Source organism: Polyodon spathula, chromosome 32 (genome assembly GCF_017654505.1).
Source record: "Polyodon spathula isolate WHYD16114869_AA chromosome 32, ASM1765450v1, whole genome shotgun sequence".
Taxonomy (NCBI): Eukaryota; Metazoa; Chordata; class Actinopteri; order Acipenseriformes; family Polyodontidae; genus Polyodon; species Polyodon spathula.
In genome coordinates, this window is record NC_054565.1 from 1,452,786 (window position 1) to 1,469,584 (window position 16,799).

The following is a 16,799-nucleotide window of genomic DNA, read 5'->3' on the forward strand; positions in this document are numbered from 1 at the left end:
TAGTGCCGTTCCTAATATCCATTAAATGCTCAATAGTGCTATATTTACAGATACTAACTTTCTAGTGAGAGGTGCTTTGTCTTCAATTGACATTGAGAAAGACATAGTCCAGACGTTAGTCATTGAACTTAAATAGCTCTCAGTATTTCTAAATCCTGAATAGTTCTGATCAGGGTCTATGGAACCAGCTGGGAATGTTTTAAGGGTAAAACATCTCCTATGGCTGCCCAAGCAGGTAAGAGCTCTGAGTTTAGTTCATGTTTTTTGAATGGTTTCGGAAAGAAAGTGTTTAATGTCCCCAAAGCAAAATGGGTACCAAAACTGCTGCCCAGTTGATTTACTCATTCACATGTACCAGTAAATCAGGACCTAGCAAAATGGCAAGTAACCAATCAGACCTTTTTGTGGGGGACAGGAGTTCTTGTACCCAGGTCTGCTATATGTCAAAGCCATGGTTTACTTTAAAAAAAACAAAAAACAGTAGCATTCACAATAGGATTTAGGGATAGTGAAGAATATAGTTTATGAAAGAAAAGTGATGCAACAAACTTTCTGGTCAAAGTTTTGATTTGGCAGCCATCCTGATGAGTATACATTGTAGATCAAAACGTTGACCATTCGTAATGTTTTGGGAAATATGGCCCTAGTGTCTGCACTCCCATGTTAATATAGTTCATTTGAAAGCCTGCATGTAACTCCCTCCCCTCTCCACAGCGGTGGCAGCAGCGGCAGCAGCAGCCTCTGCCAGTGGTGCAAATGGAGGTCTGGCTGGAGGAGCCAGCGGGCCCTTCCGGACCCTGGGTAACCAGCAGCCACAGCCCCAGCAGCAGCCAGGCAGCAACCTGGCCTCTAGCTCCTTCTACGGGAACAGCTCTCTGAATACCAGCTCCCAGAGCAGCTCCCTCTTCTCACAGGGCTCCGGCCAGCCAGGGAACAACTCGCTGGGCTTCGGGGGCAGCAGCTCTCTTGGAGCCACGCTGGGATCCACACTGGGGGGCTTTGGCACGGCAGGTATGTGGGAGTGGGGCAGGGTATTCAAGATGAGGTCTTACTGTACAATGCACTAGTAAGACCTCATCTTGAATATTGTGTGCAGTTCTGGTCACCCGGCTATAAAAAAGATATTGCTGCTCTAGAAAGAGTGCAAAGAAGAGCGACCAGAATTATTCCGGGCTTAAAAGGCATGTCATATGCAGACAGGCTAAAAGAATTGAATCTGTTCAGTCTTGAACAAAGAAGACTACATGGCGACCTAATTCAAGCATTCAAAATTCTAAAAGGTATTGACAGTGTCGACCCAAGGGACTTTTTCAGCCTTATAAAAGAAACAAGGACCAGGGGTCACAAATGGAGTTTAGACAAAGGGGCATTCAGAACAGAAAATAGGAGGCACTTTTTTACATAGAGAATTGTTAGGGTCTGGAATCAACTCCCCAGTAATGTTGTTGAAGCTGACACCCTGGGATCCTTCAAGAAGCTGCTTGATGAGATTCTGGGATCAATAAGCTACTAACGACCAAACGGGCAAGATGGGCCAAATGGCCTCCTCTCGTTTGTAAACTTTCTTATGTTCTTATGGTTAGAAACTGCAGTGTGTCCTGCTACACCCAGTCCTGGGTTTCAGAACTACCCTTAATGAAGTATGTCATTTAAATGATCAGGAGCTAGGAGTTTGTGGAATCATCAGATCCCTGTTAAATAGTTTATTCCTCCCTTTATAACTCCTAAGAGTAAAGCTACAGGCTCAGTGTGGCTTACTCAGTTTAGAGTAGGTTTAGCAGGGCTGCTGGCACCTGGCTATTTCAATAATGTGCCTGATGTGGTGATGCAGGTGACAATATAGAGGAATCAGACATAGGAGATTTCAATGGCAATTTCTTTTTACTGCTTTGATATGCTGTCATTTCATAGCATGCCTATCTGTACTTCAGCTACAGCAGCGCTCATATCAAAACTGTGACCACAGGTGTCGACCATATTGTCCTTCTCCTCGTGGGCTACTTGTGCTGCTGCAGAGTTTGTTTTACATTTAAGCTGGTTGACACACCTGCTGAACATTGCCTAATATGTTGAATTTTGAATTAATCTCCTACTAGGTTAATTTAAACTTTCATTATCCACTTTCCAGTGCTCTCTTGTTCAACAGTAAATTGCGATGCACTATACTTTAGTGTATGGGCCCTATGTTAATTCAGTTTTCAGTATCTGCAAGTCAAGTAGAGGAAGCATTGCAGTTTGAGAAGTACCCCAGAACGGTTTTAGCATCTGTCCTTTCCTCTTTCCTTTGCTCCCTTCCATTTCCCTTCTGTTTGTTTTAATTTCCGTGTCTGCTGTCTCATTGCAGTTCCGAACTCGAACACCAGCAGTGGCTCTCGTCGGGACTCCCTGACCAGCAGCTCGGATCTCTACAAGCGGGCCTCGAACAGCCTAACACCCATCGGCCACAGCTTCTACAATGGGCTGGGCTTCTCCTCATCCCCGGGGCCGGTGGGCATGCCACTGCCCAACCAGGGACCCAGCCACTCGCTGACTCCACCCCCCTCGCTGTCCACACACGGGTCCTCAACCAGCCTCAACTTGGGTGAGCGAGGCCGGGTTACACACAGAGTTGCAGCTTCCGAATGTGATTAGACAGCCACGAGCAGTAAACGTATAACTAGATCATTCAATAATAAACCCTAATGGTCAGATTGTCGGACACCACTTGTTATTGTAGGTCTAATAAATGCGTACCATGTTAGGGGAATAACTTCAATACTGGTTTTTATTTGCAAGTACTTTTTTTTTGTTTTTTTAAGCAGGCTTCATGGTGTCCTCATAGTTGTCCTGTATACGGTCTTCTGCACACGTGCGTTTGACAAAATAAATAGGATAGCAAAGAGTGTATTTATTCCAACAATAAAACGCACTCATTCTTCCTTCAGGAACCATTTGGTGAATTAGTGAGCTATTCTGGTTTTGGTCTACAACAGAGTTAAACAGCTTCATGTACAGACAGTATCCTGATTCATCAATACACAGTGAATCGTTACACCCCTATTGCTTATAGCGGCAGGATCAAGTAACATTCAAGCCGCCTTATTCTAAATATACACGCCCTTGTCTGGAAAATAAAAGGTTAAAACTCATGGAAAAAAATATTTCAAGACCCTATACAGCTGGTTTCACAGACTTTGATTAGTACTAGTCTTGGACTACTTTACCTGAATTAACATTGAATGATTCCAAGATAGCCGTTAGTCTGGTTCTGTGAGACCATCCATTAGACTTTTAAGCTGTCGCATGACAATGATGACACACTGCTCTCACTGAGAACGTTGCGGACTCGTGGGCTGAGCCAGGCTGGTTCAGGAGTAGTTGCTTTGATGCTGGGGGCTTTAAAATCAGGAGGCCTGCAGATGTCTCCTTTTTTATATTTGCATTTGTAAGCAGATTGAATGAAGGGATGCAAAATATTTGTACACATTATACGAATTGTAGTGGGAGAAAAAAATAAACAAAGCAAAAAAAATTACTACCAGGTCATTTTATGTTAAGTTATAGTGTGTGTCATAATACTTCTGAAAAGGGGTGTTGCTGTTAGGAATACATTACTATATGACTCTTGCAGGTATGTAGTTATCACCTCGTTATCCTGACCCCCCCCCGTGTTTTGCCTGTTGGTTTCTGGTAGGTGGTCTGACCAATGGGAGCGGGCGCTACATCTCGGCCGCGCCGGGGGCGGAGGCTAAGTACCGCAGCGCTAGCAGCGGCTCCAGCCTGTTCAGCCCCAGCAGCCAGCTCTTCCCGTCCTCACGGCTCCGCTATGGCATGTCCGACGTCATGCCCTCGGGACGCAGCCGCCTGCTCGAGGACTTCCGCAACAACCGCTACCCCAACCTGCAGCTGCGCGAGATCGCAGGGCACATCATGGAGTTCTCCCAGGACCAGCACGGCTCCAGGTAGGGGAGGGGGTCCAGTGTGGGGTCTGTTCATTCATTTAGTCAAATACTTCATGAAAAACTGTTGAGTCTTTCTCGTGGATATTAAATGGGCATCTATATTCTGGTACAGTAAGCACAGGCACGGGGATGAGCCTGTTTAGATTTGTAACCAGCAATACTCAAGTGGTATTGTAACAGTAGTACTGTGTACATTTTTGTTGGTTTGTAATGCAAAAAAAAAAAGCTGCAACATTTCTTTTTTACTTAAGTCTTCTGAACTGTATATTCTCTTCTGGCTGTGCGATTGGAGTGGAGCGTATCCCTGCCGTGTTGCTGATGCATGTTTGTGTTTGTTTCCCTGTCCAGGTTCATTCAGCTGAAGCTGGAGAGAGCCACACCTGCTGAGCGGCAGCTGGTCTTCAATGAGATCCTGCAGGCTGCCTACCAGCTCATGGTGGATGTCTTCGGAAACTACGTCATCCAGAAGTTCTTTGAGGTGAGTGTGTCTCTGACCACCTGTCTTCTGGCAGATGGGTCTAGGTTACCTGAACAGCTTTTTTTCCTACCTGATGGAATATTAGTAAACGTGCATATTCATTTTTTTGTTACTAGTTTTGTAACATTAGACAAATCGTGATTATTATAGGGTTTTACAAACTTTCCTGTGAAGCAGAGGCTTCTATCGTTGTAGGTAGGTGAAGATGTGTACTTGTGTGTACGTGTCACTCAAACAATCCAATTGTATTAACTTGGAATGGGCATTCCCTAGCTCTGGAGGTTTTTTGAAATTCATGATCTCCTGCAAATTTAGATTACAGCCATTGTGGAGGGTTTATGAATGTTAATTTGAGTGCTGTGAAAAATAAACAGTGGTAGGTATTTCCAGCTGTGCAGGGGGTGTTGGTTATGAGCACACATGTTAGTTTGCCCGTGCTGCAGTGCTATCCCTCCTCAGATACTCACGCATTGTGTTTTCTCCTCCACAGTTTGGCAGCCTGGACCAGAAGCTGGCTCTGGCGGAGCGAATCCGCGGGCACGTTCTGTCTCTCGCTCTGCAGATGTATGGCTGCCGGGTGATCCAGAAAGCTCTCGAGTTCATTCCCTCAGACCAGCAGGTTATTGTAAGTTTCAGAGCACATTTTAATACTACTTCTACTGTTGTTTTTACACGTCTACTCTGTCGTTCTCTAGTATTTGTAGCACGGTCCCCATTTATTTTATTTTATTTTAGTTTTTTAATGTGTGCTCCATAGCGTTCGTGTGCTAAGTGTTTGAAGAAGAAAATAAAACATACAAAAACGTAACTAACATAAAAACTGCGATTGGAGCTAGAGTTTGAGAAGAGTCTTGTCTGGCCATGCACTAGCACGATGGAGGGAGAGGAAAGAGCTTGAACTGATTGCGATACATCAGGATGGTCATGAGATCCCTGTTCCACTGAAATAAATGAAGGAGGAGAGGAGTAACTTCTGTAATGTCCACAGCATCAAAATATAGACATTAAGATGTTCAACTACAAAACGTTAGTCAAGCAGAAAAATCCATCTGCTGATCATGGCTGCTATCTAGAAGAAATTATTTACGATTTAATCAGTTGAATTCCTAATTTCTCGTTATCCCTTAATCAATAAAACTTGTATAAATTGATACAATTAGAAATTATGCGCAAACAGCTAATTCACTAAGTAAACAAATGATTAATATCAATCAGCAGCAGTGTAATGCATCCAATTTATTTTAATGTGCGTTTCATAATGAAAATTGACTACTGTTAGCAAGCAACTTGTATTCTAGCTAAGCACTTTATTACTAAAAGTGCATTATGGATTAAGATGAGTTTGATGTACGTGAATGAAGCTCATTTAACTGTTGTAGTCTAGCTTTTGTTAATCTACAAGGTGGCTTCATATTCCTTTAGATGTGTTGCCTGTTGCAACACAAGAACAGCTGTTGCAGTTTCAGACACACCAACAGCATGCCAGCAAGTTTAGAATAAAAAAAAAAAAGCAGTGCAGTGTTTGTATTTAGAAAGAGCTGTGTAATGGTCAAATGTTTTGACAACAATTCAGACTTGAATGCAAGTAATGCACTTCATAAGGAAGTACACAAACCTAGTTACTAAATCCTCCTGTTGTTGTTGGTTGTGTCCCGTTCTGGAGTTTACAGTACTCCCTTTTTCTCTCCTGTTTTTAGAGCGAGATGGTACGAGAGCTTGACGGCCATGTGCTGAAGTGTGTGAAAGACCAAAACGGGAACCATGTGGTGCAGAAGTGCATAGAGTGTGTGCAGCCTCACTCCTTACAGTTCATCATCGACGCTTTCAAGAGCCAGGTGAGGTACACTGCAGGACTCGGCACTTACTCAAATGCAGAAGTGCTCTCATCCAAATGGCATCTGGACAACAGGCATTCAGTTAAAGTATGCTGACCAGGGCTTTTGCTCTTAAGTGCAAATACACGGAGCCCTGAGAGAGAGACAGACTGACTGACTTTTCTCTGTCTGCAGGTGTTTGCCCTGTCCACCCACCCGTACGGCTGTCGTGTGATACAGCGAATCCTGGAGCACTGCCTGCCTGAGCAGACCCTGTCCATCCTGGAGGAGCTGCACCAGCACACCGAGCAGCTAGTGCAGGTAGAAAAAACCAACCTCATGCCAACGATCCTCCTCCCGCTGCCCTGAACATAGGCGTCACAGCACCCTGCTTCATGAACCAGACACCTCCCACTGCCCTGAGCATAGGCATCACAGCACCCTGCTTCATGAACAACCAGACACCCTCCTCCCACTGCCCTGAGCATAGGCATCACAGCACCCTGCTTCATGAACAACCAGATACCCGCCTCCCACTGCCCTGGGCATAGGCATCACAGCAACCTGCTTCATGAACAACCAGATACCCTCCTCCCATTGCCCTGAGCATAGGCATCACAGCACCCTGCTTCATGAACAATCAGACACCTCCCACTGCCCTGGGCATACAGTACCCTGCTTCATACCCTGATAAAGCCCTTGTGTTCTGAATCAGACTTTCAATACCACAAGGCTTTACAGGTTCAACAACCTTTATGTAACCAGGTATCTGCCTGTCATAAATCACGTCTCTGCTCCCAGGTCAGGAAAGCAAATCTGGTAAACAAACACCTGAGCTGCTCATCGAAACCATTCCAAACCTGTTTACACCCAGAGCAACCTGACTGTCTCTGGTGAAATAGGCTTTGTGTGGAAGTCATGTTAAAAACACCTCCAGCTCCTAAGCCCTGTGTTTTATTTACCAAACTCTTCCTGAAAGTTACCATTTGCTGTTTGTTAAAACAATTGCACGTGCAATGAAATATATGCTCCTTTTAGTGTGTTCTGGCTACTGTGAAGCTGCTATATATTCTGTGGCACTCCTCTTCAAACAGAAATCTCATGTAGTAGTCTCCAGTTGTTTCTGAGAAATGCTGAAAGTGGAAGAGCGCTGCATTGCATCAGCTGCAGCAGTTTGTGTAGCTGGTTAAGCTTTGTGTACATTCATACTGATGTATGTTTTATTTATTTTTTTTACTATCTGTATTCAGGACCAGTATGGAAACTATGTGATTCAACATGTTCTGGAGCATGGGCGTGCAGAGGACAAGAGTAAGATAGTGGCTGAAATCCGAGGCAATGTCCTGGTTCTGAGCCAGCACAAGTTTGCCAGGTACTGGAGTCAGTATTCGGTTAATGTGTACACTTCACCCTGTGTGTTATGGTATTTGGAAGCAGTAGAGAAGCTGGTGTTTGAACAGTTCATTGAAACACTTATCAGTGAATAAGTAATGTATTGTGAAAAAGCACTACCAAATAGTTCTTCAGTGATGAATGTGATTTACAGTTGGCATGAATACTTACTCACCTCTATCAAGTTTTAATGGAACAGTCCATTATTCCATTTATATTTTTACACAAAGTGTAGCCCATCAGGACCTGCACATAATTGTGTGTAGAGCTGCCTCCTGTGGCTGGTATTGTTTGCTGAGTGTCTCGCTGTCCGCAGTGTTGCTGGTGTTGGTATTGACTGCGTTTCTTCCTTGGCTACAGCAATGTGGTGGAGAAGTGTGTGACCCACGCCTCCCGCTCCGAGCGAGCCATGCTGATCGACGAGGTGTGCAGCATGAACGATGGCCCTCACAGTGCCTTATACACCATGATGAAGGATCAGTATGCTAACTACGTGGTGCAGAAAATGATCGACGTCGCTGAGCCAACCCAGCGCAAGATTGTCATGCACAAGGTAGGCTGCTGGAGGAATGAACAGGCAAGTTAGCAGTCCCTCCGGTCACAGCCGCTGTTTTCTTTATTTTTCTACAGCCAGTGTTTGTATTAATGCTTTTGACACATGTATGGGAGGATAACCCTAAGAGAACGACTTGAAAAGTAGCAGTCTTTTGGAATGTCTTAGTTTTAAATCTGTTCCTGACTATTCCCACGGCTGTGTCTAGCTGTATTGCTTTAAACCCAAGCCTCTGTGTAGTACAGGCCCACAGGCTCTTTATTGCACCCAGCTAATGATCTGCACTTGCACAGAGGCGTTAAAACTGGGTAAGGATCTTAGTGGAGAGATGAACCAGTTGAAACCACAAACTGCTCAGCTGTTACTCTTGAGCAAGGAGGCATATCCATGGGAGAAGTGCAGAACCTACTTGGGTTTAGTTGCACGCAGAAGAGCCCTAGTGGCTAGTAAAAGCCCTACCACTTTTGCCAAAATGCTGATTTTTCTTTGGGGTCAGTGCTAATAAGATCCTGTTCATGCTAATAACAAACTGTAGAACTCCTGATCTTATGAGTAAGTGTTTTTTAGGGTTTTGGTGAACTCTCATATATGCATTTTCACCTTGTTTAGGTAGATGTTTACTTGTTTGTACTGATATCAGTAACCTCTTTTCTGGTGTGTTATACAATGACTGAAATACAGAAAGGATGAGGTGTGCAGATGTGTACCAGTGTGAGGGGGCATGGGTGGCTGTTCTTGTACTGTGCACTGCAGTTCTGTCCACTGGTTCACATAACTCGTACCATTAGGTTCTTGCATGAGTACCAGCAAGCATTATTTGGTATGAGACATAAGTGCACATTTTATCAGAAAACATGGTTTAGAAGCTGCATCAATTGGAATGGTCTTAAATAAATAAATATTTTTAAAAATGCAAAAAATCTTGCACATTTGTGCTTCCGTGACCCCAGATCAATGACATTCCTTTGCACACAAAAAACCAAAACGACAGCCTGCATTTTCTATTAATCAGTCCACGTGTGCACTGGCGTACCAGCTATGTGAATCCCTGGGTTTGCCCCTGGAAATAAAACAATCTCACGTATCTGGTGTGTAGGTTAATAGTTTTGATAAAGTGAAACAATGTAACCTGAAATGTGCACTTGCCTGAGTTGGTGACTGATGTTCCCTTGCTGCTGCTGACAGTGCAAGCACTTTTAACAGATGAGTCCCATTAAAACTCACAGCATAGTAATACACAAATAGTGACTGGAGCCGAGGTCCAGTAGTAAACTATTGCCCCAAGAGTTGTGGGTTTTATTGCCCCTTGGAGTCATTTTGTTGACCTAAGAACATTCCAAACAATATCTTTTTAATTAAACCCATGATGTCAGAGGGCAGTTGTCAGATGTCAGAGACTACTGACTGGTTTTGTGGCAATAGCACTGTTTGTGGCACTGTATTAACCAATAGCTTTGTGAGTTGAAAACTAATGAGAGAAATAAGTGATTATTTTCAAAGCCCCACCTGTCCCTTCTAAACCCCCCTGTTGAATTCCATTCCAGATCCGGCCCCACATTGCCACCTTGCGCAAGTACACCTACGGCAAGCACATTCTGGCCAAACTGGAGAAGTACTATATGAAGAACGGTGTGGACCTGGGGCCCATGTGCGGACCACCCAACGGTATCATGTGACTGACGCCCTCTGTGTCCTTCCGCACACTCTCGCACACAGACCCGCACCAACGCCCAACCAGGAGCAGCCGGGCCCAGACGCTCTCCAGCAACCTTCCGGATTCCGCTGGCATTCTAAACTGAGCCGGCTTGCTTGCTTTCGTTTCTTTTTCCTTTTTTTTTTTTTGTAAGGTTGCTAATTTATTTTACGAGAAGCCTTTGTAAATTTATTTTAAATTTGTTTATGCATATACTGCTAATTTGGTAGTTTTTTTATTGTAAAAAAAAAAAAAAAAAAAGCCAACTGTCCTGTTTTATTTATTTTTTCTTTAAAAAATAAATAAATCTATCACTGGTGTATAGAATTATTGTACATAAGTCTAAAGAGAGAAATGCCCACATATGGGGCAGTGTGTTGTTTTTTCTTCACGGTTGTATCTATAATCATTGTGGTGACTGCAGGACAGCTGGCTGGATTCGTTTCCACAGTGAACTGCAACAATCTCGACGCCCTGATAAGGAGTTTAGTTTCTTTTGTTATTTTGCTTAAATCGCATTTAAGATTTTGCTGTGCTAACTGCTATAGTTCAAAAATACTTTTTTTTAGAATTTCATACATTTTTTTTGTATAGTATTGAAAACGTAGTGCTTGCAGATTTAATCTGAAGTAAATTTACTCGCCTGTAAATCCTAGAGAAAGGGGTTGGTGTGATGCATTTCCTGTGTCTTCTCTCATTCTTCTTTTGCTAATATAAAAGCAGACTCTTTGATTATTACGCACGGGAGAAGTGTTTAAAAAATAATTTTGGTCTTGCTTGTATAAATAGATAGTGTATACTTGGTGTAGACTTTTGCATATATATATAGAAATGACATTTGTAGTTTTTTTGATGTTCAATCTGTAACTATAATGTACCCTAGTAGTGAACACATACTTCTGATTGTATAATTGTACATTTGTAAACCTTCTGTAATGTAAATGTGGAGAACTTGGAATCAACTGTACAACCCTTTTGGTATAAAGAAATACAAGAAATATTAGACAGACCTGTGCATTTCAGTGTATATTCACACTTTTTTGTGGTCGTGGCATATATAGTTGTTGTATATTGTAAATTGTAATATCTATCAAATACTTGTTTTGTTTTTGAAAAGCCCTTCTTTATATACAGCATAGTACTTGTAAAGAAAACTCTGAAAAACAATGCTTCATGATTTTAACCTGTCACGTAGTTAAAAAAAAAAAAATGAAATAGATTTATTTTAAATGTTGTGGGAAATCAACATCCTGATCAAGTACAGTTTCTTTTTTTTTTTTTTTTTTTTTTAAGGTCTTTTAAAAAATCAAATGGTTTTGCTTTTTGTGGCAGTTAAGAAAAACAACTATGACCTGGATGCAGAATCCTTTAGTTTAAGCCGCTTTTCATCTTACACTGTGGGTTACATCTTCCCCCTTTTTGTACACAAGATGAACTGTATTTTGCATTTTTTTGTCTACTTGTAAGTGAATGTAACATACCGTCAATTTTTTTCCTTGTTGAAATACAGAATTGTAACACTACGCAGTGTACATTTATGAAAGCCTTGTGTATATTTCCAATGAACCTTTTGCAAGCACACTTGTAACTCTGTGTATAGTTAACACAATCCTGTGTATGCTTCTGCCTGGGCAACTATTTTTTGTAACTCTTGTTGTAGATTGTCTCTAAACAATGTGTGATCATTATTTTGAAACAAAAGAAAAAAAAAAAAAACACCCAAAATTTCAAATGTGTGAGTTTGATGTGTGGTCTTTTCTTGGTATGGAAAATACTGATTTTCTTCATTAGTTTATTTTGTGTATGTATTTATGTGCACATGTACAGGAATGTGTGTCACACTTACGTTTTTTACAAACATCTAGGAGAACCACTTAATTCTGATTTGTTTTAGGGAATTCTTTAGCATAAGTTTAAAGAAAGTACTAGCAGGGTTTGAGAATCTTGTGTGGGGGCTAAATGCCTGAATTGTCCATTTGCTTCGACATTTTTTTGACCTTGTTTTTAGTTTTAGAACCATACTCAAACATTCTAGTTAATGCAGCTTCGAGCGCCCACACTGAAGTACCATTTCATGTTTAGTTGGGCTTAATGCGTACAAACACTATTAAAATAGTTTGGTTACAGTTCCTAGCAGCGCAGTGGACAGTGGGACTTCATGTGACATTATCCCACCATGCACTGGATTCTATGTTTACAACACAGCAAATGTGGAGCCTGTGCCCACAGAAGAGATCACTCTTCTAGCATGAACATTATGACTTTCTTTCTTAAATGCACAAGCTACGTTTTATAATTTTGAACTCTGAAGTTCTTGACCAATTTCATCACTCCAGAGATCAGTGTGCCTTTATTTTTGACATCTGATCACATTGCTCCATGAACCACCATTTTACAACAAGCCTCAGAAATTGTATAGGGTGAACCTCTATTGAGTTGTTTTAAGGCACCTATTTTCAATGTTTTTAGACATTGAGCATTTTGGCATATCTGCGAATACACCAAAAATGTTCAGTATTACACCAGCCACACTTTATTTTATTTTTGTATTTTGTTCTTTGTTTTTTGAATATCAATCAAACAGTACATCACATGAACCATTGAAAGAAAGTTAAAAATTAGGTTTATGTTGCTTATAAGGTTTATAGAAGTGATAAAGATTAGGTTGCTCGACATGCTAGGAAGGTTGCCAGGGTTTATAAAACTTCTTAGGAGAAGGGGAGGCAGAGGATGATCAGGAAGACTGAAGACGGCTTCCTGCGTTGGCTCTTAGGCAATTTTTCTACTCCCTTGGCACAGAGCCATCTGGGCAGTTGTTTCCCATCAAGGCACAGTGCTTGCTAAGCTGCCATGTGACTGCATTGCTCCGCCTGCCCCCCTTAGAGCAACACGGGGCTTTAAGCAGAGACTGGCAGCACAAGGATCATCATCCCTCTGAGGAAGCCGGTGACCTGGAGTACCCCTCTGAGGAGGTAGGCTCAGACAGCCCACTGCCTGCAGCTAATCTTGTCCTGTCGGCAGAGCTGCTGTCATTCATTAAGAGGCCCACTGCAAAATTACAAATGCTCTGGCCTGCAAATGAGACAGTATCTTTAGGGATGAGCCTGCTCCCTTACCCTGTGCACCCGGATTTTCTTTTTGAAGTCCAGTCATCATGGGGTTAGTCACCCTAGGGTAACCAGATAGCAAGAGTGAAAAGTCAGGACGCTTTCAGGTGGTGAGAGGAGGAAAATAACCCTGTGAACTCCTGCACCGCGCAAGCGATGCAAACTACGGATCTTTCACTGTAGACAGGCTTTTTTATTCATTCACCTTCTTGTGTGCATTGCACTTGGGCATAAACACAAACTTAGAGAAATGTAATTTAAAAAAAAATACTCCAAGATGTTTTAATCAGCCTATTGCTGCGTCTGTACTGGCTTTTCTGTGACCTGTACTGTACAGTAGGGGGTGGGACAAAGTCAGTGCTGCATTGTTTTGATTTAGGTTGGAAAAATCTAGTTTTCAGCATTGGAGGTAAAATGCCAAAAATGGACGACAAAGCAAAACAAGCAAAGCATATTTCGGCTGAGGATCGTGTCGAGACATTTCCCAAAGAAAACTGTACATGCAGATGGAGGGAATTGTTTTGCACATCTTGTAATGTGACAAAAAGAAAATACGATCGATCGCTATTTAGCTTCAGAATCACACATCAAACAAAAGGCTACTACAGAGGCTGCTGAACAGAATGTAAAACAAACAATGGCTTTCAAAAAACAAACTGGAAAGTCAGCGCAGACAAAAAAGTATTCCTGTGTGGGTTGTAGCTAAGTTAAATCAGCACTACAGGTACAATCAAACACAGCTACCTCAGTTCACCAGCTGCAGAGGCAACGACCTCGGACTAAGCTACAAGCCCAGCAACGGCCCTAGGGTCCCTTTCCAGGGATCCACCTGGAGTATTGGCGTCAGTGCAACACGGACATCTGGGTGCTTTCTACTGTAAAGACCAGCCATTCTCTTCAATTCAAGCACGGTCCCCCCTCCTTTTGGGGTGTGACTACGTTAGTCACGGACCTGTGAGACGCTGCAGCACTGTCTCGGGAGGTGGCAGCTGTGCACAAAAACAAGCTATTTGCACAGCCTCTCCACTTGATGCAACTGTTCTACTCCTGGTACTTCCTGGTGCCCAGGCGGGATGGCAGGCTCAGACTAATCCTCAACCTCAGGCAGGTCAACCTGTATCGGAGTCAGCAGAGGTTCACAATGCTAAGCATGCGACAGATGTTGCAGTCAATCAGGCCAGACGACTGGTTCACCGCAGTGGACCTCAAGGACACGTATTTTAATATCCCTGTAACATCGGGGCACACGAGGTACCTGCGGTTCACCTTTCAAGGAACAGCATACGAGTTTCATGTCTTGCCATTTGGCCTCTCTCTAGCTCCCCTTGCCTTTTCAAAGTGCATGGAAGCTATCTTGGCCCCATTGAGACTCCGAGGCATCAAAGTGCTCAGTTACCTGTACGACTGGCTTATTTGTGCCCAGTCTCCAGCACAGGCAGAGACCTACACAGAACTCGTCACTGGCCACCTTTAACGGTTGGGCCTTATGGTGAATCGTGACGAGCCAACTCACGCCTTCTTAGAGCCTCCTATCTACGAGTGTGCCTGGACTCGAGGTCCATGATGTCAACTCTGTCAGACAGCAGAGTGCAGAGAACAGCCACCTGCTCTTTCAGCTCAACAGAGAGCTCACGGTAGTGATGTTTCAGAAACATCTGGACTGATGGCAGCAGCTTCCCCGACTCTTCTTTTGGGTCTTCTGTGTATGTGCCCTCTGCAGGTCTGGTTCAATAGCAGGGTTTTAGAGCCTGCGCTGAACCACGACCACCTATTGTCAGTGTCTCATCACTGTCTAAAGGAACTCTCTTGGTGGAAACAGCCTGCCCATCTGCGCCTCGGCCTAGCGCTAGGTTGCATCCAACCTGGACTGGGTCGCTGGTGGAATGCGCTGGGGGCTGTGTAGAATGGCTGTGGGCTGTGTGGAATGGCTGGGTCGCTGTGTGGAATGCGCTGGGGGCTGTGTGGAATGGCTGGGGGCTGTGTGGAATGGCTGTGTCACTGTGTGGAATGCACTGGGGGTTGTGTGGAATGGCTGGGGGTTGTGGAGAATGGCTGGGGGCTGTGTGGAAAGGTCTGTTTCTGTACCACTTAAAAAGGCAGTCCCAGTGAGAGTGGGAACAAATGATTGGCATCCATTGGTGCAGACATAGAGATCGACTGAATACTGAAATGCCTTCTAAATTACCCAAATCCGGAGAGAGTGATAAACCAGAGGCTTAGTATGGAGTTTAGATACAGAGTGGGGAATTAGGGAGCACAGGAGAGCAGAAAGAGATGGAGACTCACAAGAGGCCTCCTCCATGGTCAAATATAGGAGAACATTGCCATCTTGTGGATAATGGAAACAGTGTTACTGAAGGATTTCTAAGCACCGAAAGGGACAGATGCTAAAATGGATTAGGGTTTAATACAAGGAACTGGGTTACACAAGTAGTGCCCCCTAGTGGATTAAATGAGTAGACATGGGGAAAGTTTGCTAAAGACTGTAACAAAGTATCGCTGGCCTTGGGAGGAAGCGAATGCAATTGATTTATAGGTTGGTTTTTGTAACAAAGATTCGACGCACAGACATTGAAAAAGGCCTTGCAGTGACATATCATGAAACACTGGAATTATAAATTCATTTCAAATAGAATGAAATGAGAAATACATGCAATAAAATCAATTGCTTAAACAAGACCTAACATCCTTTATATGGAAATGTGGGTAAAGACTTCAGTAAAATGAATCTGGAATGAATAATGGACTATGAGATATTAAAGTTATGGTGAAAAAAGACGTTTTATCCAAAGTCCGATGTGAAACAGTAAATAACAACAAAGGGCGTTGTCCTGACACTATGGCAAGATAAAGCCAGCCCTCTTTCTGAGGAGAGCTGTGGTAATAGAGCATCACTGGCCAGCAAAAAGAATTGAGTGATTACTAAGTCATTACTTCTCGCCTTCAAATTATACAAAATGCTGCAGCTAGAACTTTAACTCAGGTCAAGAGACGAGATCATGTCACCCCAGTCCCGGCATCATTGCATTGACTCCCTGTTAGTTTTAGAATAGATTTTAAGGCGTTGCTGCTAACTTATAAGGCTTTAAATGGTCTCACACCTCCATAACTTAAAGATCTTTTGGAACCCTATGTACCCAATCGCCCGCTCCGATCACTGGATGCTGGTTTACTGTCTATACCTATTATTCAGAAAAAATCTTCAGGTGGTAGAACTTTGAGTTATATGGCACCTAAATTATGAAACAACTTCACAATTAGAGAAGCCTCTTCAGTCAGTGTCTTCAAGTCTAGACTAAAAACCCATTTCTATAGCCATGCATTTTCATCCAGATCAGCTGATATCCTCTTGCCCCCATATTGTTCCCACTGGTTTTTATTTATTTATTTATTATTATTTTTATCTAGATTAAAATCATATTTGTATAATTCAGCTTACATACCCTGTTTTGTTTTTATTCTGCTTTTTTTTAAACGCTTGCTGTTTTTCAGCAGAATGTAATGTTTTTGTCTTTGTAAAGCGCTTTGTGGCGACCAGTTGCAAAAGGCACTATATAAAAAAAAATTGAATTGAATCATCAGCAGTGACTTGGAAAACACGTCTATTTGAACTCCTATAAAAATGAAAAGCCAAGACTGCGAAAGCTCTCTCAAATCGACCCCAGCTTGCTTCCTGCTTCCGTATTCTACAACTGAACTAGTTTTCACATAAAATACAGTACCACTATTATGGCTTCCGGTAGACTTTTGCGATATCATTTGTAGTTTCTTTGATGACATGATGTTAATAAAAGATATAAATTCAATCCTAAAATTCTAGG

General features: G+C 42.7%; 1 protein-coding gene across 8 annotated transcripts in view; it reads left to right on the forward strand.

Annotated features, from left to right (window-relative positions):
• pum1 (pumilio RNA-binding family member 1) overlaps nt 1-10,966 on the forward strand; it is a 507,081-nt gene extending 496,115 nt beyond the window's left edge. For 5 of the 8 annotated variants that reach the window (XM_041234070.1, XM_041234071.1, XM_041234069.1 and 2 more), the window contains exons 13-22: nt 715-1,011; nt 2,345-2,581; nt 3,674-3,941; nt 4,290-4,419; nt 4,910-5,044; nt 6,117-6,254; nt 6,429-6,554; nt 7,484-7,605; nt 7,986-8,202; nt 9,723-10,966. In XM_041234070.1, the coding sequence (XP_041090004.1) occupies nt 715-1,011; nt 2,345-2,581; nt 3,674-3,941; nt 4,290-4,419; nt 4,910-5,044; nt 6,117-6,254; nt 6,429-6,554; nt 7,484-7,605; nt 7,986-8,202; nt 9,723-9,854 (1,802 nt within the window). In that variant the 3' untranslated portion in view covers nt 9,855-10,966. The remainder of the gene's footprint in view (nt 1-714; nt 1,012-2,344; nt 2,582-3,673; nt 3,942-4,289; nt 4,420-4,909; nt 5,045-6,116; nt 6,255-6,428; nt 6,555-7,483; nt 7,606-7,985; nt 8,203-9,722) is intronic. The other 3 variants (XM_041234072.1, XM_041234073.1, XM_041234074.1) reach the window with 1 other exon arrangement.
• Nucleotides 10,967-16,799: the final 5,833 nt, after the last annotated feature.